The sequence below is a fragment of the Perna viridis genome, chromosome 2 (assembly GCF_037379345.1).
Source record: "Perna viridis isolate PV_CMFRI_1.1 ecotype Kerala chromosome 2, ASM3737934v1, whole genome shotgun sequence".
NCBI lineage: Eukaryota > Metazoa > Mollusca > Bivalvia > Mytilida > Mytilidae > Perna > Perna viridis.
Window position 1 is genome coordinate 29,705,202 of NC_142446.1, and position 23,586 is coordinate 29,728,787.

At 32.6% G+C, this 23,586-nt stretch overlaps 2 protein-coding genes across 3 annotated transcripts in view; one reads left to right on the plus strand and one right to left on the minus strand.

Moving 5' to 3' along the window:
- LOC148624545 (UDP-glucose:glycoprotein glucosyltransferase 1-like) overlaps positions 1-4,158 on the minus strand; it is a 44,262-nt gene extending 40,104 nt beyond the window's left edge. The window contains exons 1-2 of one of the 2 annotated variants that reach the window (XM_088567211.1): positions 4,122-4,158; positions 2,511-2,638 (exon numbers count right to left, since the gene is read on the minus strand). In XM_088567211.1, the coding sequence (XP_088423337.1) occupies positions 2,511-2,638; positions 4,122-4,139 (146 nt within the window). In that variant the 5' untranslated portion in view covers positions 4,140-4,158. Of the gene's footprint in view, positions 1-2,510; positions 2,639-3,956; positions 4,031-4,121 lie in introns of those variants that run through there. The other variant, XM_088567210.1, reaches the window with a different exon arrangement.
- Positions 4,159-4,569: 411 nt separating this feature from the next.
- LOC148624546 (uncharacterized) lies at positions 4,570-23,293 on the plus strand. Its single transcript, XM_088567214.1, has 12 exons — positions 4,570-4,641; positions 8,257-8,668; positions 8,897-9,041; positions 9,596-9,695; positions 12,101-12,220; positions 12,495-12,551; positions 12,901-13,068; positions 14,374-14,662; positions 15,521-17,099; positions 18,178-18,925; positions 20,013-20,168; positions 21,004-23,293. Exons 2-12 carry the CDS (start codon positions 8,308-8,310, stop codon positions 21,190-21,192), a joined length of 3,912 nt encoding a protein of 1,303 aa, XP_088423340.1. The 5' UTR covers positions 4,570-4,641; positions 8,257-8,307; the 3' UTR covers positions 21,193-23,293.
- The last annotated feature ends 293 nt before the right edge of the window (positions 23,294-23,586 follow it).

Consider the following 23,586-nt stretch of genomic DNA (forward strand, 5'->3'; position numbering starts at 1 on the left):
GTTTCTTTCTATCTATTAAACTCTGTCATTTTACCATTAAGTCCTCGCTCTTAAGTTTTACAGTTGTGTGTATGAGTGCATGTGGGTCTGACATGATACTTTGTTTTGATAAGGCCAAAATAAAGATAAATAAGCTAACTATAAACACTTATAAACAAAAATCAGGGGGGAATTTATTGGATAATAATCTGCCATACCAAGATATAGTCATTCATTTATCAATTTAAATTTTAGCTATCAATTATTTGAAAATAATCCAACTAAACTATGTACATTTACATGTAAACATGCATGGACATGCATGTCTGGGCAGGTTGATTTGTGCTTTGTATCAACTACAATACAAGTGTATTCATCATTATGTCAGAACAGAGTTGATTTACATAAAATATCTTTTTCTTTTTCAAGAAGAGACCACATGAAGGTGCAGACCATTCTTAGACTTTCAAGAACATGTTACTATAAGAAACAAGTTCTCAATAACAATCTGATCACTTACTATATTCAATTACAGTTACTTATTATACATTTACTTATTCATTCGCAAGTATAGAAAATGGAATTACAGTATTTAACTTATCTTATTTGCTTATTATTTATTAGAATACATGTCCTCGAGATATCAACTTCATTTCAATGCGATAAAATATTCTAGCGGCGATATTTCTCTTCATTCCAGGCTCACTTCTCCCAATCACTCCTGGAAAGGAGAAGTCACTTCTCCCAATCACTGAATCCTAGATTATGCTCTCTCAGCTGAACACTTTTACCCATGTCAGAATTTGGCTAAACCTAATGGTTTTGGGAGATATATGCAAAAAACTACTGTCTGACCCTTATGTTCAATTTTCAAGAAACAGCTGCCATATTTTTCAATAAAACAATAATCGCCACATCAGTACTATTCAGGATACCCCAAGGAACATTCATAACAATTTGGTTTCAATTGGTCAAGTAATGACTGAGGAAACGAGGTTTGAAAATTGTTAACGACGACAGGGGATAACGATGACGACGGACCCCAAGTGATGGCAATAGCTCACATGGCCTTTGGGTAGGTGAGCTAAAAAAGTATTTCATTTAAAAAAAACAAGATTCACAGATTATTACAAATAACATACAAAGTTCCCTACTGGCTGCAAAATTAAACTAGAAAAATAGAGAGCAATGCTCATTAACTTAATAGCCCACTCCCCCATTTCAAAATAAGCATCTTTTGACCTCCATATGATTTGGATCAAATTCTGAAATAGGAGGAGCACAATTGGAACATGTCATAAAGATTCTGTGAAAGTTTTATTCAATTCCATTCAGTGGTTTAGGAGGAGGAACTGATAAAAGATGGGTCCCCCAATGTCCCTATATTCACAAATGACAAAGTCCATGTTACCCCAAGACCGATTTGGATACAAATTTAAAATAGGAAGTGCACAATATGAATATGTTATAAAGATTCTGTGAAAGTTTCATTTGATTCCATTCAGTGGTATTGGAGGAGGAACAGATAAGAGATGGGTTCCCTCATGTCCCATATTAACAAATGACAAAGTCCCTGTTTTGCTATGTTATACCCCACAATTGATTCGTTTCAAACCTAAAATGGGAGGTGCACAATGGGAACATGTAATGAAGATTCTGTGAAAGTTTCATTAAATTCCAATCAGTGGTATAGTAGATGTAATGGATAATAGATGGGTCCCACCCCCCCCAAGTTTAACAGACAGGAAAGAAGGACAGACACCCCTATCACTATATCCCCTCACTTTGCAAGTGGGGGGATAATAAAAGACCTATAACTATGACAAAAATATACAAATTGAAGTGCCATAACTCAGCCAAAATTGGACAAAACAATATTTAACTTAAAGATACAGCCACATACCAAATATAAAGTCAATATCTTAAATGTCAAAATACAAAAGACTGAACAACTGAAAAAATGATCAAATTATACAAATTCTTCCACTAGGACAAAATTTAAAATAAACTGTAAACTTATGTAGATACAGCTATACATTAAATATCAAGTCAATATCTTAAAAAACATCTGGAAAAAAGTCTGGAAAATGTGATGACTAACAAAACCTTCTTAATGTTTCTAATTTTTAAACAGGTTTAACTTGCTAGTGGCAAAAAACCAGATTATTTTGTACAACCTAATCAAAAACTACAAAACATTGTTTACAAATTAAAATTTGTACTGGATTCAGATCCTATTATGAAATTATGAATTAATTTATAATCAAAACATTATTTTATTTGGGATCAATTGAATTTCAGAGTGTGAACTCATTGAGTATACACAATCGAGTTGTGCAAAAGAGTTTGGTTTGTTCAGAGAGAACCAATCCATCAGATGCTTGTTACAAATCAATTACTGTAGTTCCTTTGAATAATTTTTATTAATGTTAGTGTATCAGAAGTCATTTGAACCATTGTAATGATCATGCGTGTAATGGGTACTTGATTGGAATAAATAAATTTATCTTATCACATACGTGTATATTTACCTTGCTTCTAACAACAGAGGAGTAGAACCCCATTTTGCATCAAGGGTAACTGATACTGACTTTGATCTTCCATGAACTATTGGTATTACACAAAACACAACAATACTAAGCACCAACATCCTTTTTTTCTACAAAAATAATAATGTATTTAGAATTATTCAAATTACTTTCATTCATTGTTTTCACTCCAGTTTGTGTGAATAACTGTAATTCTTTTAATTTGCTCTTCTGCCCCGTGCAGGTCCGGGTATCAAAAGAATAGGCTTGCAGCAGTGCTAAACTTGTCGTAAAAGGCAACAAAATAGTGATCAGAACCCTAGCCAGTGGATAGGGCACTCTGCCCACAGAGCAACTGGGATGTGTACCCCAGGTGGTGGAATGGAGTAATCCTGGCGTATTACATGCGGCTGTCTGGCCACAATACAGAAAACCTGACTGCAAACCATAGTGCCGCACCTTGTTGGGAAAGATGCCAGGTTCCTCACACGTGAAAGAACCATGCTGTGGTATTCGATAGGAGTAGGAACCTTTGTGCTCCACCACAGAAGGCTAAATTGGCCGACCCTACCCATCCCTCCCTTTTTCTAGTGGCAATCAAAATTCGTAGACCCTGTTATCCTTGTGTTCCATCCCTTTTTTCATTTTATCATCCATTTCATGTTCATCGCCTGAATATAGCTGAAATACTGCTGCTCAGGCGTTAAACCCCAATAATCAATCAATCAATCTTCTGAACCTAGTTTATCATTATGTCAGTGATCAGTCATGGTATGTCTCTTTCTGTGGTGTATCATTGAAATAGAATCCATATCTGATGGCCTACTGTGGTAAAAATCATGTGGATCAGCTATGCACAACACATTAAAATTTTCACTGAGTTCAAGCTAGTCCATTTTTGAAAGGTTACTGCATTACACATTTAGGAACAGAACTATATGGATTTCAGACTTCAAATCTTGTTTTTGACAGCTGTAGGTTTATCCTAAAATATGTTGTTTACATTTTGGTTGTTAAAGTTATATAGAAGTTATAAAACATTTGTTCCTAAGTTTGACTTGTGTTTGTGTGTTATATATACATATAGATGCATTTAGCAATGTTTCAGTGCTAACTTCAATGTATTTTTAAAACTATGAATGAAAACATTTCAATAATGAATGTCCTAGATATTGACTTAAACTGAATCTTAAATAGGCCGTCTATTTATTTCTAGAATTATAGAAGCATTTATTAAGGAAGAAGCAAAATATTCGAACATGTCAGTGAGAGTATATAACAGTACTCATCCAACTTAACTACAACAATTGTACTAGCACTGTTAAAATGTTCTATCAGCAGTATAGCTCAGACAATCAAAGAATAAGCCCCTGTCAAGCCTTGGTCTTGCGATTGTATACTGTTCAAGAACTTGTACATCTATAACATAAGAGGAAGCTACTGTCGCACCGGTACTTTGGCTTTAAAGCCGCTGTTGTGTGAAAGCATTTCATCTGAAACGATTTTTTAAGATAGTTTGATGTGAACACAGGTTTTAAACAAAATCAATCTACTTTGATATATTAAAAACATAAACAAATATTTTTTTTTCGCTTCTTTGATTGTTACGTTTACCTCCATGGACGGGGCCATATTGTAGGACCGAGCGTGATGTGTGGTGATTTCATTAGTCAAAAACTTGTGGTGTTGGTATTAATAATTCTGAGCTTCGTTCATTTACATAACAAACAATAAATTTAATCTTGACAGAGCATGAAAACTATTTTGTTTGTTTCATACGAAATATTTTAATGACTGCTGAATGACAATTTTTTGGAAAAGCTCAAAACAATTGATATCTCTGCTAACATAAAACAATTGATATCTCTGCTAACATAAGTGTTGTTTTAGTTAAAATATGATATTTTAACTCTTAAAATATCCGAGGTTAACTCAATTTGTATGGAATGAAATTTTATAACTGCAACTTTTATAGTCAATCGATAGTGACTACACTGCAAATTTGTATTTTAACGATATAAAAGTATCTTTGAAATTGATCAACCGGAAGTTCCATTCTTATAAACATGCGCACATGGTTTGACTTGACAGTTGACAGGTACTCTTGGATTAGTGGAAAGTAATAGAATTTTAGGTAAAATATCAGTCTTCTGACTGTGCTATCTGCAGACGAATACGAATTTAACTATATGATTAACATATATATATACTATTCTGCGGCATTAAACCATTATTAGATAATGGATCTCCAGTACTTGGCGATCGCACAATACTAGTATAAGAAAAATGTTCCAGTATTGTATTTAAGGGGTGTTGTAATTGTGTCTTTAATTGTTATGTAAACACGAGCTGTAAATTTGACAATGCTTTTTGTAGATTTTTCTGAGTTTGTTCTTGTGTATTTGACCAGTTGCTTAAATTTGCTTATTTGCATGTCATGTTGCAGTTGTGATGTGGATTTGTATGAAACTAGTATACTGAAAGTTTCTGTATAGTATAGACACTGAATGTGTAAAAGACAATTAATATTTTCTGTTTATTATTATGATACATACATTTATAACAAACATGTAAGTATTGCCCTTGCACTTTAAATACACACAATATTTTACAAATTAGATTTGTCAGTGTCTCCATGCAGTGTTTTAGCCAAATTTAATAGAACTAAAGCTGATTAAATTTCCAGAATTCTGGTGGTAAATGTATGTGCTTGTAACATTTTCTAGCTAAAAGTAACAACTTTCATCAGACAATATTTCATATGTAAGTAATTACAGATGTCAGCAAAGTATGCTTTGCTCAAAGGGTCTGGAAATTGTAAAAAATGATGGTCATTGACCAACGAATTTTGCAATTGACTGGCAACCATTTGACAATATCGGACATTGTAACTGTCAACCCTTATAAATTACAGTCAGTGTGGTTTTATAACTGTATAAACATCCTGTCTACCTGTCATTTATTGGAAGTTATTTTACAGGTGTATGTCAATATTAATTGCCGATATGCAGCCACCTGTGACTGTGACTTTACCTGTAACTGATCAGTTGATTGCATAATTAAATTAACGCTACATGTGCAGCACCATTTCGCATACGCATTAATTGAAGAGACTTGGAGATTTTTCATACATTTATTACTTGATTTAAATAAGAAAAAGATTGACTAATCCATCTTTTTCCCACCGATCTTTCGGTTGTAACCAAAGCACATGGTGCTGAAACTACAAATCAGTCGTAATTTGTAATTACTAATTCATTGTTTGAATCTTTTAGTACAGAAGTCAACAACCCATTCAAATCAATATACAAAATGTATTTGTGATTTTATTTTTAAAATAATCAACATTTTTTTTATCATTTGGAAGTTTTCGGCTGTATGTCGATGGGATGAAAAAGTCAGAGAGACACAATGTTTTGTTTACATGTCAGGACGTCCATGTGTGGTTGAAACCGAAATTGTTCACATATTTTGTTCAAAATTGAGTATTTGGTGGAATAACACAAATTCCAATATTTATCTTTAAATAACTACAAAAAAAGGTTTTTAAAGTTTAATCTCTATTTAGGCAGGTAAAGGTCTGATACAAACATGAATTTGATAAAATGTGTGACATGGGTTGTCATAACTTCCGTACCTTTGCTTTGCTCCTAGTATGTAACATTTTATCAAAACAGTCAGATGTACATGTATCACATGGGCAGCTGGATACAACTGTCGAGATCTAACCCTGAACAGTTGGGGAAGTGTGGCTGATGATTCACCCTTTTCCTGGTTAAACATGCTTAGCGTATCGATTGGTGGGATTTATTTTGAAGGTTGTGACCAGAACCTATTGTGCTAAGGTGGTGGTACATGTGAATGTAGCTACTGGGTATGGCACGACATATACATTGTATGTCAACATAGGCCAGCAGTTTACTAATTAAATTTTTTTTAAAATGAGTCATCAGTAGTATTCCTGGTCCTCAACACAAAATCAGGAAAGTTTTAAAGGCACACATGTAAATAATGTAATCATAGTAAATACATGTAAACAGAATTGCAGAATTTAGCAATAAATGTGTATTCATTGTATGTGAAGTTAAGTTTGTTTACAATAGTCACAGAAAGACAAATATAAAATAGCCAGGTACAAGATTCAATGTTGTACTTCTTTAAGTACAAAAGAAAAATTGAAATAGTTTGTTTAAAATAAACAATCAGGGAAAGACAACTCAAAAAAATTATTGAATTTATTTAGATAATCAAGTTTAATTCAATCAAGCAATCATGAGTGAAGCAGCACACTTATTGCCATATACATGTATAGTACAGGTTTTTTATCAGGATTTTGAAAGCTTAGTCACTTTCATTTGTGAAAAAGAGGATCATTTTAATGGTGTATTTTTTTTTAAATATTTGCATCTGACATACAAACAAATGTAAGATATTTCGATATCAACTCTTATTTACAGGACTGTGTGAAGACATTTCTGTAAATAAAACTTAAATATACATTGCATATGAATAAAGCGCATTATTGGTTTTTTTTTACTATCATGCAACCATGTTTTCCAGATAATCCAAGTAGCATACCTTAGATTTGATTAAAACAGAAACTCCCCAGCCTTTAATAATCATCAAAAATAGAAATCCTTTTACACTCTTCTGCTTAATTAGAAACCGTATAGTATAACATCCCTGGTATAATTTTAAATGTCTAATATTTAAAAAAAAAGCTGTTTTCTGCATTGCCACCCTTTGTAGAAACACAAAAATTCATCTAGCTCAGTGTAGATATAGATACATGTATAAACTGCCTTAACATGCACCAGTACTCCATGCATTGAACAGATAAAATATTTTCCCTGGTTGCCTCATGAGGTTCTGTTGTTAGCACTATGTCAAGTATGCTACATGTATTTGGAATAAGACCGAGTAAGACCTATTCAGAGGAGTTCATTGATAGCACAAATGATATTTTTCAGGATTGTAAACATTGCCGACGTGCAACTTCAAAATGAAGTGAAACCAAGGTAGCACAGCCACTCAATGTTACATCAATAAATATTGTTGGAATACTATCCATGTGTGGAAAAAAGCTTTTTTTTCTACACATGGATAGTATTCCCACAATATTTATTGATATAACATTGAGTGCCTGAGGGGATGGTGACCAAATTACTCACAGTTAGTTTAAACACAAGTTCGATGTACAAAAATAAATGAAAAATAACTTTTTGTCATTTTGATATTTCCCCAGGAGAAATTTTTACTGGCATTTGAACTATATAAATCCTTAACCGTGTGCATTAAATGATCGACATTTAATCCATCTGCCTGGTTAGTGTAATTGACCATTAGGTGATTCTTGACACCTGTTGAGAGTTGTAATTAGCTTGGGTAATAAAGTACATTTTGTAGTCACTTTTGCCATTTGAACCAATGTTGGGCTTACAGCTCTTAATTTTTTTTGTACGTTCAAAGATTTATAAGATGGTCTGTGAGATTGTAGAAAAAAAAATTATCCCAACAAAAAGCATGGAATGTGTGACTGTCCACAACTCAAAATATTTGGAAGATTTTTAATATTTGTGTGTTTGTATATTTACCTTGTTGGGGGAAGTTTCTTTTTATTTGATTTCAGAGTTAACTTGAAACAAGGGACCAGACATTTCATTATCCATAGGCTTGCCTCAGGTGTAGGTTTATGACTGTTTACTATGATGAAAAAATGTACATTTATAATGTGACTCTTATTTTTCAGAGCACTAAAACAAGTAGTTCTTTTTGTGATGGATAGTTTGCAGACAACAAAATGAACAATGAGATCAATAATATTCTATTTATGCCTTGTCAATTGCCACAATGGCATGTTATTCGAGAAGGATTGGAAAATTTAAAAAATTGTGTTCAGGATCCAACATGTAGTGTGAAAGACTGGGTCATAAAACACCAGGAGATTGTAAACATAGCACAAGATGAAATAGATGTTCCAAAGAGATTGCATTTCAAAAGTTGTATTTTGTATGGTTTGGTAGAATTTCTTCAGAAATCAGCATCACCTTTTGAGAAGCGTACTTTTTTGCGTTCTACATTCCCAGCAATAATTGATTTAGCTGTAGAGCTGCCAAGTGTAGTCCCTTTGTGTGGGGTACTTTACAGTAAACAACAAATAGGTACATCTATCAAATAGTTTACATTGTTTTTAGTTCAATAGGTTTTGTGTATAATAGATGCTTAACAAACATTTTTGTTGCAGATAAATTATATGTTAATAATTAGTTTTTAGACAGTTTTACTCAGTTTTTTGTCTCAGCCCTTACATTGTAGGAACATTCTTCAGAATAAAATATTCTGAACTATTTTATTTACAGAAGGTTTGTATTTAATTCTTTTATTTGCAGGAAGTGAAACAATACTCAGCAAGCAATGTATAGCCAGCATAATAGCCTGTGGTTTTCTCTGTTTATTCCCTCCACAGAAACGAAGTGTTAAAAAGAAGTTAAACAGCATCAACTTTACAAATTTCTTCAAGTTTCTTCCAGAACTGTAAGTATTTAAAGTGCAAAATAATATTTTTGATCTAGTTTTAATTTTTATGGTAATATAATAAAACATGCCTTTTAGTACAATGCATATTTTTAAACTGGCCAGCAATCTGTTCGATATGTAGTTCTACTGGTTTAATCGTGCATTTTGTTAGTACTTAAAAAACTGATATCTTACTTGCATACCACACATATTAAGATGTTAAATACATATGGATATGACAAAGACATGTGTATGATTACATTGATCAGACTCAGCTAGTTAATAATCAATAATTTCATTTCAGATGTAACATGTTTTCTTATTGGATAAAAAAAATTGTCCATTGTCTCATAGACCAAATTTTGTAATGTGACTGTGATGTCATCAAGCTTGTTGCTTATTTACTCCTGTTATTGTGCTGTAAAAATTTTCACAAAATTAAACTTGAGATTATTACATATGGTTTACATGTATGTTCAATGAATCATTATGTTGTTCTGACACTTTTATATTTTAAACACTAGTTATAGACAATGTTAATAACAAATTTTTAAACTTTATTTTACTTTCAGTACATCCCAACAAGCTAAGTTGAGGTGCATATTGAACTATTTTGAAAAAGTTGCAAGTAGAAGATATGAAATTCAAGGTCATGTTACTTTTGTTAGACAGGTAATTAGATTTTCATTTTAGAAGTTTTAGTTTATGCCTTGTGCTTCACATAATCATGCATTAATTGATTATCTAGCTATGTCTTGTTTATGACACAAGGTTTTTTAAGATATGTTTTTGAGGTCTTTTTAACATCTGATTTAAATTAACACTTCTTTATCACTTCCTTCTAATTTTTTGTCTGCTTTGTGAAAGAATAAGACAAAACTTGGAGCACATTGAAATTTTAACAAAAAATTAGTCCTTTTAAAAAACCCATATTGGGGGGGGGGGGGGGAAAAAATGGATTTGGACAAAAAGAAAGCTATTTTTAATTAGCAGATAGATAAGCATTAACTTAAGGAAAAAAATGCTATATATTTTTAGCTGACCTGGCTGAAGGTCACATGAGCAATTGCAATCGCTTAGCATTTCTTGTTGTCGTTAACAATTTTTTAAAACTCTTCTCCTCTGACACTACTTGACCTATTGGAACTGAAATTGATATGAATGTTTCTTGGGGTATCCTGCATAGAGCTGATGTGGGGATTTTTGATCCATTAAAACATGGCTGCTGTTGCTAAAAATAGAACATAGGGGTCAGACAGTAGTTTTTCGCTTGTATCTCCAAAACCGTTAGGTTTAGCCAAATTTTGACATGGGGTTAAAAGTGTTCAGGATGATGAGATCTATGTGTAGTCAAATTTTCATTTTAATTGGTTAAGTCATGTTGGAGTTATTGTCCTTTTTCAAAGTTTTTTTGTTATTTTTAGCTCACCTGGCCAAAGGCCATGTGAGTTATTGCCATCACTTGGCGTCCGTTGTCACCATCCATTATTGTCATCATTAACAATTTTTCAAAACTCTTCTCCACTGTCATTATTTGACCAATTGAAACCAAACTTGGTATGAATGTTCCTTGGTCTATCCTGCATAGAAATGATGTAGTTTTTGATCCATCGAAAAACGTGGCCACTGTTATTAAATATAGAACTTAGGGGTCAGACAGTAGTTTTATGCATATATATCTACAAAACTGTTTGGTTTAGCCAAATTCTGCCAAAGGGTAAAAGTGTTCAGTATGATGAGATCTATCTGTTGTCTAATAAAATTCTTACATAGGGTAAACTTGTTTGGAAGAGTAATCAAGGGAACCAAGGTTATAGCTGTAATCAAAAGAATGTAATCCAGGGACAAAGACCAGACATGGAAAACAGACATACACAAGAAAGAACATAAAGTAACTAAAATCATACATACAAAGTAACAAAAGCAAATGAGCAACTCAGACTCCACTGAAAACTGGGAGCATGGACCAGGTGCACTGGTAGGGTAAGCGTCCTCTGTTTTTGTAGAAACACCCGCTGAGTTGCTCATAAAAAGTCAAGTCCGGGGTAGATAAACGAGGAAAGGAAAACTATGACTCGTTGAATAAATCAGTTTTCATGGTGCTGATGGATACACCATAACGATTCACAAGTTCATGATGATGACCATAAAACTTCTGTAGTGATGACTTCAATCTTGTACCAACATAACCCTGTTCCAGAAGCCTATTTGTAAGAGTTCTAGCGTGATACAAAAAGTCTGCATAGTTTCGGCAAGCTCTGGCATAACTTATGAGTTGTGATATGAACACTTCATACGCAGAAGCCGAAGGGATGTTGCCACAGATGAAAGGAAAGTTGACAATTCTGAATGAAAAGTCATCATGTTTGTCGTAAAGTTTGGTCAATAGTTTTCCTTTACCATCGATTTCTAAGTATAGGTCAAGAAATGAGGCTGACTTCACAGTGTCTGTAGTATCCTTTATCTCAAGTTCTTTTGGGTATTGGAATGATGAGATCTATCTGTGGTCAAATTTTCATTTTAATCTGTTAAGCCATATTGGAGTTATTGCCCTTTTCCAACATTTTTTTGGCCTTTTTTAATGTCATTTGTTTCAAAAATCTTCTCCTCTGATACTGCTGGATCACTTGGAACCAAACTTGGTGTGAATGTTCCTTGGGCTATCCTGCATAGAACTGATGTGGGGATTTTTGATCCATCGAAAAACATAGTCGCAGTTACTAAAAATAGAACATAGGGGTCAGACAGTTGTTTTCGCATATATCTCCAAAACTGTTTGGTTTAGCCAAATTCTGATGGGGTTAAACTGTTCAGCATGATTAGATTTTTCCGTGGTCAAATTTTCATTTTAATCCATAAAGCCATGTTGGAGTTAATGCCTTTTTGACGTTTTTTTTTTTTTTTTTTTTGCTATTTTTAATGTTATTTCTTTCAAAAATTCTTTCCTCTGACACTATTAGACCAATTGGAATCAAACTTGGTATGAATGTTCCTTGAGGTACCCTGCATAGAACTGATGTGGGGATTTTTGCCCTTGAAAGACAGAATTTAACCAGGTGAGCCTCTTGTTATTTCAGGTCATTCCTTGGGATGAACTGCCATGTATGGACACATGGCTTAACTGTGATGTTGAGTTATGTCCCTTGATAGTTCATCATGAGGGTGTTATTGAAGATGCTGGTTGTAGTGCAATAGAGGTAATATATTAACATATTTTGAAAGAGAATCGGTGAATACTAAAAGACAGGAATGAACAGCCTTTTTGCAGACATTAATTACAATTAATTGGCTTTGGATTTATTCTTTAATAACAATATGATGGTATTTGGTTAATTATCAAAGCTTAATTTTGAATCATTAACTGGAGCAATTTGAAATTTTATGTTACGCCGATTATCAATTGAAAGTCATACTTTTACCATGGGATAAGAAACTGTTGAATTACACTGAAACTTTTTACACTGGTTTTAGGTTGACTTTGCCAACAGGTATATTGGTGGGGGAGTGTTGTCAAGGGGAAGAGTGCAAGTAAGTATAAATGTTACCAATGGGTGGCCTTTTTCATCTCGGTTGGATTGTTGTCATTTTAACATATTCACCATACCTGTTCTCATTATACATGATGTAGCTAAGAATTCAGAGCTCATCTCTGTTGATTTGGGGTCCATGTTATATGTATGTTATCTACATATTTCTCTTTTGAATATGTTATTGTTAGTGCCTCTAAGATGAATTCTTAGGGATCTGCTGTAACTCTAAATCAATGTCTGCAAGGAAAGATAATCAAAATGTTCAGGGTTTAGATGTAAGCAGATAAATATCATTCTCACAGTATTTTCAGTTAAATTGATCCATTAAATTTTCTGTTGTTTTACAGGAAGAAATCAGATTTTGTGTTTGTCCAGAGTTGATTACATCATTGCTATTTATGGAAGTGATGGATGACAATGAAGCAATAATAATGCAAGGTTATGAGCAGTATTCCAGAACAAGTGGATATGCTGCTACATTGAAGTATGATGGAGAGTTCACAGAATCTACTATGGTGAGTATTCTAAATTCAAAATTAACTGGTCAGCACTCGAAACCTTACTAATGACAAGTAAGAATTCTTATCAAATGGTATAATATTAACCACTTCTAAAACAGTTCAATTAACAGAGTAAGTAACATTACTTTTTTCATTGTTTAATAAAATACCATATTTTTGGATTGTAAGTCAATTTTATTTTCTTCAGCAAAATGTCAGCCTCAACTTATACAAGGATTTTTTTTTCAGAAAAAAATTTATCTTCAAGTGATTTCATTAGAATCGATTACATTGCATTTATTGTTTCATTCATAAATGGGGTAAACTGCAATTACACGTCTTAGAAAAAAAAATATCAATGCAAATCAAACCGGTGTTTGAACTCAAAAGATAATTGATCAGTGCTGCTATCCATTTATGAATGAATATGACGGTGTTATATTAGGTCATCCCTAAGTAATATTCTTCAAAACCTTTAAAATATACAAACAAACTCTTGAAGTTACATTTACAAAATCTTTAATTGGATCATAGATCAAAGAGTTATCAGTTCTTTTATATGCAAATTCATACCCATTTAGGGTGTGTCATAACACGTTAGCGGGTGGCTATTTTAAGTGTTATTTAATTGGCTAATTGTAAATTTAAAGATTTAAAGGTAGCAATTTTTTATTGTAATTTAGAATACCAGATTATATTGTTTATTTATTACCGGACTTAATTATGACTGGTTGTGCAGATAATTTCACACTTGGGTGCCCACGCTTGACATGTTTACGACCTTTATGTTTCAATATCAGAGCAGGTGACATGGAAATAAATAAAACTAATAAAAACTCATTTCCAAATAAGCTTTATTAAAAATACTAACACACTATAGGATATCATTTAAAGGTATTTTGCTTTAATAATATGATTTTAAAAACTTCCACTGACACCTATGGTTAACATTGAAGACCTAAGATGAAGGTCTGACCCTTGACTTATTTGGCAAATTCAACTTATTGAAAAAAAAAAAAATTTTCATTGATTTTAATCAAAATTTGGCAATTCAACTTATAGGTAGAAAAATACAGTATCAAATTTTTAGATTTTTGTCGAAATTTTGTGATTCAACTTTATTCCACTTAGACTTACAGGTCCAAAAATATGGTTCCAAATTTTGAACCAAATAAACAAAGATGAAAAAAATAACTTTCAAATACACTTTAATCAACAAGCATTTTAACAGTATGTTTTCCATGTACTTTGCATATGTTATCATTAAGCCTGTGTAACACCTGAAGATTGATGGTTAAATCTTATTCGATGTGTTGCTAGGTGGATGAAGAAGGCAATTTTATGACAACATTGTGTGCAATAGATGCCCTTCAGTACAGGAACAAGAAAAATCAACAATATTTAGAAGAGTATTATATTAGAGATTTGAATAAAGCGTTTGTTGGATACTCAGCTAGAGTAGATAGAGGGACAATAGTTTATCCCTGTGAACAGCTTGCGAAGAGAATAGTGTCACATGACAGGTCTGAGAGTAGACGTGGGTCTGTCAGCGAAGATGACTATATGACTGCAGTAGAAGAGGATGTAGAGCAGGCTGTCAAAAAAAATGGTAACTATGAAATTCCCTGTATTTTTTTTTTTTACATACCATGCCTTTGTTAACCTCTTTATAATTGTCATGGTAAATAATCACTTTCTAAATGAATGTCACAAAACTAGCTACAAGTCAACTACTGTAAAGCTGTAAGAGTCTGAAGGGTAAGTTATGGTCTCAAAATTAAATAAATTTCCAGTATTTCTTGTGTTTTTTTAGGAAAAAAATTGATTAAACCAACATGTTAAAATTTTGGTCTTGACTTATCCTTCTCTACATTTAGGTAATTGTGTTTTCAATGGTAATTATAATTTAAAAAAAAAAACAAATCATTCTCTACATTATAGGTAATTGTGTTGTCAGTAGTAATTATAATTTTAAAAAAATACAACAAATAACAATTTTAACACTTGAGATAACGTCTTTGAAATGTGTAGAAGGAGAAGTCAGAATTTAAACAAGCTGGCTACAAAAGGTTTTTACTATAACTTTCTGGAATCTATGTAAATAAACAGCTGGAATACACTCCCACACCTCCATTCCAATATTTTGAGACAGTCCTAAGTAAAACAAAGTCTTTATGCAAATGCCAATATAAAAAGCAGTGACGTTCACATGGCACATCAACATAATAATGTTACGTGGGGTTGTTAACCTTGAACTTTGTAAAAGAACTATTTAACACCATTAGCTTACTAGAAAACTTGGAATGGAGTACTTTTGTAAAGAACTTAATTCAATTGACCATACAGTCCCAACAGGATTTATTGAAAACATACCATAAAATGTCTAAGTAAAACAGTCTTTGTGCAAACCTAGTTTGAGAGAGAAATGAAGGAGAATTGAGTTCAGTCAATGAATTTTTTTCCGCAGTTCCATTGTCCATATTGAATTATGCTGATGGTTTGTTGGTAGAGATAATGTCCTCAGCATTACTGGAGGCTGGTTCTGAACTGGCTTGTCAAAGTCAGCATGTCCATATTGACACTAACTATCTTGAGGAATCTTCTACATCTACTTCAGCCAATGAGAAACCACCACCTGATGATGGGATGGATCATTTAGATGTAGATTTACGTGAATGGTACTTACGTTTAAGACGTAGAAGCTCTAATTTGAGTGATATTGGTTCAAGGAGGAGTAGTTGTAGTACTAGGTATAGCTCAGATTTTAGTTCTGAATTTGAAGAGTACTACGAGAATTTTCAGAAAAGAGAACAATTGTTAGGGAAGCAACATACAATCAAAGAGGAAACGTGTCATCCTGTGATAGGAGAATTTGCTGCCTCTTTGGTTTCTACCATAATGTATGAAGGCACAACAGCTGCTGCAAATGTCTTAGTTTCTAATTCACCTGTTATGACAGAGTTTCATAATAATGCCCCTGTAGCTGTGATAAATAAACCTAAAGCTAGAAAACTTTCAGAGGAGGACAGCTTCAACAACTCTGATGGTGATGTTATTTCATTACCAGTAGCTAAAAAGTTTGCTTCTGGCTTTATAGACAGTATTTTTACCAGGAACTTGTACAGAGACATAATATCAAGTGAAACATTTACCATGAATTTCAAATCAAACATTCCAGAATTCAATAGTCAAAATGATTCCAGTTTAGCTGTTGCTAAGCAACACGATAGGTCTTTGGAGTTATTGGAAGAAGAAAGAGAAAGACGCTGTCATGAAATGGCAACAAATATTGTTTATGATGTGATGAATGAAGCTGTTATTAAATATTTAATGGAAGAAGATGATAGCTTAGCAACAAATGATGATGAAATGCTTAATCAATCTGTATCAGAAAGCTCTTCTCCATTTGATAGCTACTCTAACCATTCTGAATCATCTAGTGTCAAACACATGTCTGATTCAGACCTTCTTCCTCCTGTAAGCAGTGTACATCTGTATAAGGATGAACATTTTGAAAACACAGATGATAACTCAGATTCTACCCTTAATAATGTCCCCATGGTTACAGTGTCTACTGAAAAAGTAGGTAGTAGTATTCTTGTCAAAAACAATATTGAAAGAGTCAAAAGTCCAACTATAGAAAGAAGCAAAAAAAGAAATACTTTAGATGGCATATTCAACAACCATAGATCTTCAGATGTAAAATTTGATCAATTAATTGGAAGAAATCAAAGGAAAGTAAGCTTCTATGCGAGTTCACTGTCTAGAGATCTTCTGACAACAGCTTTTGTTGAAGTCCAACGCAATACAAATGGTGGTAGTTACATCAGGAGAAGCAGTGAGCCATTACAGATGTCAAACAAGGCTGCTCGTCAACTGAAAGATTCAATCAATGGGAATGATGGACCAAGGAAGAAGACTAGCCGAACTGATGAAGATATAGAAAGATTAGAAATAGAGATTTCTCAGGAAGGACCTTTTTGTATTGACTTCTCGACCAAGTACAGGAGAGAGTCATGCGGCTTCTATGATGATACTTTGTCAAGGTAAAGTACCATTCATTATATCTCATTCAGTGATTATAAAGAGTATTTTTATTGTAGAGTTTCATTGCATCAAATTAAGGTATGTACCTTATATAGTAGAAGTGAAAAACATTAAGATTGTAAAGTGAGAAAAAAAAGAACCCAGTCATTCAGATTTCATGAATAGTCAAATAATTGAGCTAGATTGTATGCCTAAAAACTTAAACAGAAAAACATCACAATATATAAAAACAAAAATAAAATGCATGATCCCATATAAATTTTTGCCTTAACTTCTGATTTGGTATTACATCTTTCTTATACTTGTGGTCACAAAGAATGATTTAAATGTTTGCAGCTTCATATTGATGGGTTTAACTGTGTGTAAGCTTTAGGCTATGTTGTAGATCCAGTCAAAATGGCCAGTTATTATGTGATACTTTCAGAAAATTTGCATGTCCATTTGTCCATTTTCTATGGTTTCCAGATGATAACTTGGGAAACAGATCAATGCATTTTTTGAGTTTACTCAATTGTTTAGTACAATAAAACACAGGTTAAGTACAATTTTCAGCATTATCAAGGCTATAGTTTTTGGGTTTAGGCTTTTCATTACCCTTCTCAGTATAGCTATCAAATTTGGTCTTTCAGAGGCTTTTGAATAATTCATTGTATTGTGTGTGAGGCTGAATGCCACACCTGGTCTATGCTCCCAGGTTTTAGTGGAGTTTGGATTGCTTATGTACTTTTGTTTTTTGTATGTGTTATTTTAGTCATGTTCATTGTTTATCCTCAGATTATATTCTTGTGATTACCATTCCAATTCTGGTTTCCTTGATTTGCCTTTCACACCCCCTACTACTGTTTTATGTTTCTTAAATTACAGAGATTGTGGGAACAACCCTGTCATACTTCAAATTTGGAACAAAAAATGCATAACTTTGATTACAGCATAAAAATGTAAAATAAAGGAATTTTTTTATCCTATCAACTAAGATACTGAAGATATTATGTTAAATATTTTAACTTGCCCTTGTGACTTTTCAACATCATAAACTTCACTGTCTTTACACTATTAATATTCAATTGTATATTTTAGATTTGCTGAAGAACTAATGAAGGCAGAGTGTAAAATTCCGGAACTGTACATTTTCAACTCATCAAACAGAAGTACCAGTGGGTCATCTAGTCATTCCTGGAGGAGCAGCTTGAGTGGATTTAAAAATGAAACATTAGCTAAGTTTGAGGAAGAGCTCCTGACAGTTGGGAGACCTAGGTCCAGAGGTAGTTTCAAAAAGAAGCGAAATTCTAAATCAAAAAGACTTAAAAGTAAATCAACAGAAAAGTTAACAGAAAATAGAGACAGTAAAGGATCCATAACAAATCATTTTGGAAGATCAGCTGATAGTGAAACATCCCTCTGTTCATTTACTGGTAGTTCATCAACACCTAGCCCACCATTGGAAGAGTTGTCTAACTTTGCTGAACAGTTATCACATGCTATCTTAGCAGATAGTTATCAAGTCATGTTCAGTGGTGCATCTGCAACTTGTTACTCGTCCAACAAATCAACAGATTTGGAGCACATAACAAAATTTGCAGACAGGGTTGCTTCAGAAATTCTGAATCATGCTCTATCAGATTTGCCAGAAATTTCGCCCAAAGAAAAGTCTGTAGAAAATGAAGTTCCTCTGAGTGAAGAGGAGTTCCACAGTTTATCAGATGAATATGCAGATGCTTTAGATGTACCATACAAACGAATTGAAGAGTTTGCTGATGTTCTAGCAATAAATGTTATACAGAGATCCATAAATGTGTTTAAACGAGAAGAAGAAAGCTCAAAAAGGGTAAGGAATAACTCCTATTAAAATATTCAAAGTGCTCTAACAATGAAAGCTGAAGCCAGGAGGGGACTTTATGGTTTCCCCTGTCTTTCTGTCCAATTGATTACTGTGTCTTTTGAAATATTGACTTGATATTGGTACGTAGCATTTTCTTGGGGAGATACACTTCAAGTTCAAATTTTGATTTTTGTGATTTATGACCCCTTAATATTTTAATCAAATTTTTCAGTGTCTGGACTTTCTTTGGACATTCTTTAAGATATTGACTTGCTATATGGTATGTAGCTATATTTAGATTTAGTTACAGTTCTAAGTTCGAATTTGTGTTCCAGTCAAATGTTTTAAACTCATTATTACCCTCAAACTTTCAGTTGTTCACACTTGTTGCCAGGATTTTTTTATTTTTTTTATTTGTGGGAATAATGCCCCTCTGAACTTTTAAATCTCATGAACCACTGAAGCAGACAGTAAGTGCTATTCCTTTAAATACTTGATCAAATTTCAAGAAACTTTGAAGGTAGTGAAGACATTAGATTTAGTTATCAAGTTATTAGTTTTTTTCTGATTTTAGGAGTAATGCCCCTATTATTTTTTTAACCTAAGCAGTTTGTAGACACAACTCATTTGTAACCAAATTTGAAATCTTGATCCTCTAAATAATTTGGGAGTTTTGCCCAATTGAATTTATTTCCCAAAATATACAACTGATGCAGCTTGTGATTACAGCTGTTTTTAGGTATAGGGATGAGATTGGGACATACATTAAGGTAATACCAAACTTTAGATCAAAATCATTGTTTAAAATTGGAAATTTTCCTTTTAATCCTTCACAGAAGAACCAAATAAAGTTGATAAAACCTGCCTGAATGTTTACTACAGTATAAAATTTTGATATTTTGACATGTCCAAATGACAACTTACTGGAGATAAAGTTCTACACAGGTGAATGATTGAGCTAGCAATTATTTCTTACACTGTTTCATTAATTTTATATTATATTAATTATTTGAGGAAGTTCTCAATTTGAGATGTATTATAAAACTGGAACCATCACCCTCTATTTATATTATACCTGATGCTTTAATTGTAGAGAAACATAGGTAGACCGATATCGACAGGTAATTGGGGTTGTGGAGCTTTCTGTGGAGATCCTCAGTTAAAGGCCTTGTTACAATGGATGGCTGCCTCCTATGCCGGTGTTCCTTATGTCATGTATTACACCTTTCATCATGAGAAATTAGTAAAGGTATTGTTTTTCAACTCACTTGTATTAATGAGAACTACATGCCTTGAAAGACTATACTTATGTGAAGATATTGGTAGGCTGATTTGTAACAGCAGTAAACTGAGGCCTTATTACTTATTGTTAGTATATGCTGTTATTATATAGTAATGAATATTTGCTTCAAACAACCATGCAATCTATCCATGTTTTGTACATAAGGTATAATCCTTTTTGGAAAAGAACCATTGCATTTCTAAATTTACTTAGTCAACATTAAATTGTTGTCAAAAGTAAAAACAAAATGGCAGATACCAGTCATACCTGAAAAAAAAACATGTTTGTTGTTGAAATTATGTATATGAGATGAATATTGATGAACAGATATTTTAATTTAAAAATTCTGAGATTGAAAATAATTTGAGACATTTTTTGCGCTAGTTCTAATGTAAAATTTTGATCAATATTTGAATGAGTTGGCTATCAAGAATGCTTTGTTTCCATACAAGCACATTAGGATATTGATTACTGTATAATACATGTGTAATAGATTACTTAATATTATCCCTCGGAGAGTTTCATATTACAAGCTCCTGCCATATAAAATCAGCTCAAGACAATATTAACCAATATAAAGGAAATAACCCTATATTACTATACATTATGAACAATTATTGGTCATGTTAAATAAAAAATGACTACTGGACTTGGCCTTGCAATAGCATTCGTATGTTTTATATGTTATGAAATTGATATGGCCAGGAACTAATTTTTTTTACTTACTTGAACAAAAAGCAAGAACAGTGTATAACAATAACCTTAAAAGTTCTAATTTATGTTATATATTTTGATATTTCAGTTACAAGAGACAGTTGATTCCATTTTATCAAGAGGTTGGACAGTTTGCCATCTGATGCAAGCTTTAAGAAATTATTGTCAGACTACATATGAGTTGATGGAACAACCCAACTCTGAACCCCCTGACTTACTTGATGATTTGTTATATAACAATAACTCTCCTCAAAGTAGCAAGAACTTTAAAATGTAATAATTCTTCCTTTAGATATTAAAGATAATTATACCTTTTAATAAAATTGAAATCTATTACACCAAAGGACAGCAATGAAATGTGTTTTACTAAGGCACTGACCATTTTTATCCTCACAGGTGCCTTGGATTTGATGTCAGATAAGAAATCTGTTTTGCACAAGTACAAGCTCCAAAAATTTGGAGCATTTCTTTTTTTTTCAAAAATATCCCAGCCCCCTACTAATAAAATGGTTGGTGTTTACTTTTAACAGCTGTTACAAATGCTTTTAGCATTTTTTATCTGAACAATGTGAAATAGGCTATACATTTACTACCATATAAAAAGCACTGAAAAACACTAAATTCATACCTAAGTCTCTAAAATCAACTAATACAAACTGAAATTATGATAGTTATTCCCCTTGGAAATTTCATTAAAATTTGTTTTATAGGTGCTCTTATTTCTACATAATATCATGGACAAATCTAAAAAATCAGCTAATATTTTCATGACATTTATGCCCTTTTTAATTAACAAAAACTGGGGTAGTCGAAAGTCATGGAACACTGTTCTTTTATTATTATTATACCCCACTCATTGAAGTGTGGGCTATATTGCAATCACCATGTCTGTCGGTCCATTACACAATTTTTGTAACAGATTTCAGGTTTGTTGCTCATCTACTTTCTGTTTACCAATCGACTTGGTCATTTTTTAGGTGCTGCATAATGGAAATTTCACAACAGATTTCTCAGCTTCTCTAACAGGGAATGATATTTGGTATTTTGCTTCTGCATGATGAGTTGTACTTTTTCTCCCTTTCCAAGCTTTGACGGTAGGTTGAGTGGGGGTATTCTTAGCATGACATAGCATGCAACATCTTGTTATATTTGTATCCTAAACCAAAAAAAGCAAACTCGTTGTTTCTAAATCAACTGCGATCACTTTGCAATACATCAATCATTATGGTATGCTGTCATTATTTTTTTTCTCTTTTTTGAAATGATCTCATCTTCTTGAACCTTTAGTGGATTGAAACTTAAATTGGTCACAAGTATCCTGAGGTGATCTTATAAAATTGTGTTCATTATGCAATGATGCAGAATGAACATAGAAGCAAATGATATTTTTTAGGACATAAAGTGTGTTACCAGTTTAACATATATCACCAAATTTATGAGAGATACCAAAAAATCAAATGACTCTTGCCATCTTTCCTGTAAATTATTGTCATCTTCAAAATTTTTTTTTTGGAATCTTCTCATTTAAAACCACTAACCGGATTGTAACCAAATTTGATCAAATGCATTCTTGTATTCTCTTTAAGAATTAATGATGCTGCTGATCAAGCATTGAACATGACCATCAATGCTTTCTGATGGTTTGGTAATAGATTTCAACTTTTATCTCCAAAACAATGAGTTTTAGATAAAATGTATGTGTTTTTATCTTAGTTTGTAATTGTCTTTGAACTAAAAAAATCTTGCGTTGCCAGGTGAGCAATTTGTGATGGCCTGAAAGTTGTTTTTTTTTTGTAATTTAGACAAATTATCTTTCAATGTTTACTTTCAAAATAGCCAGTTACATGCTCTCTTTTAAATTATCAAGATGTCTGTACCTTCTTAAAAATTGGTATGGTTTATGTTCAGTTGGAAAAATATCATGTAAAGCATGTAGTCAATAATTTATATAACCTACAGAAAATGCATATATATTCAATATATAAGCATTTTTTTTCATAATTGAAACAATAGAAATGTAGACATTACTTTTCTGAGACATGCTCAATTAGACAAGAACCAGTTCTGGGTCAGTGATCTTGCATGATCAATCTGTATCTAATCTTGCTTTACCTTCCATTGATTTGGTTGTATTCATAGGTGAAAACGTCCTGATTTAATATGGTACATGATTACAGCACCTTTCTTATTTGTGGTTTAAAATGCAATATATTGCCTTAATTGATGAGAGTATTTAAAAAATGAATGTTAAAGACTATTAGCACAAATCACAAAATATGTCTATTTTTCACTGTTTTTTTTATGATAATTATTTATATGAATATGATTTGTTACCTTAATATGTGACTGTGCACCAAAATAAATTTGATCAAACCTTATGTCGTTACTTCGTGATACCTCTTTAAGAAGACAGAAAGGCAAAAATTTTAAATTTGCTGTTTTTATATGACCACAAAAATCTATGGCATTTGTTGTCTGGGCAGTAATTCAGTGCAAGTGTATAGCTCTTAACGTAATCATACCACAAGGTGCATTTCCATAGAAAGAAGGCCAAGATTAAGGGATAGTGACTTGAACCATTGATAGGAATAAGAGGCCAGAAACAAGCATTTTCATGATGTTGGGACAAAAATTTGACTATGTGAATGGATCTCTTAAACTGTACTTCAAG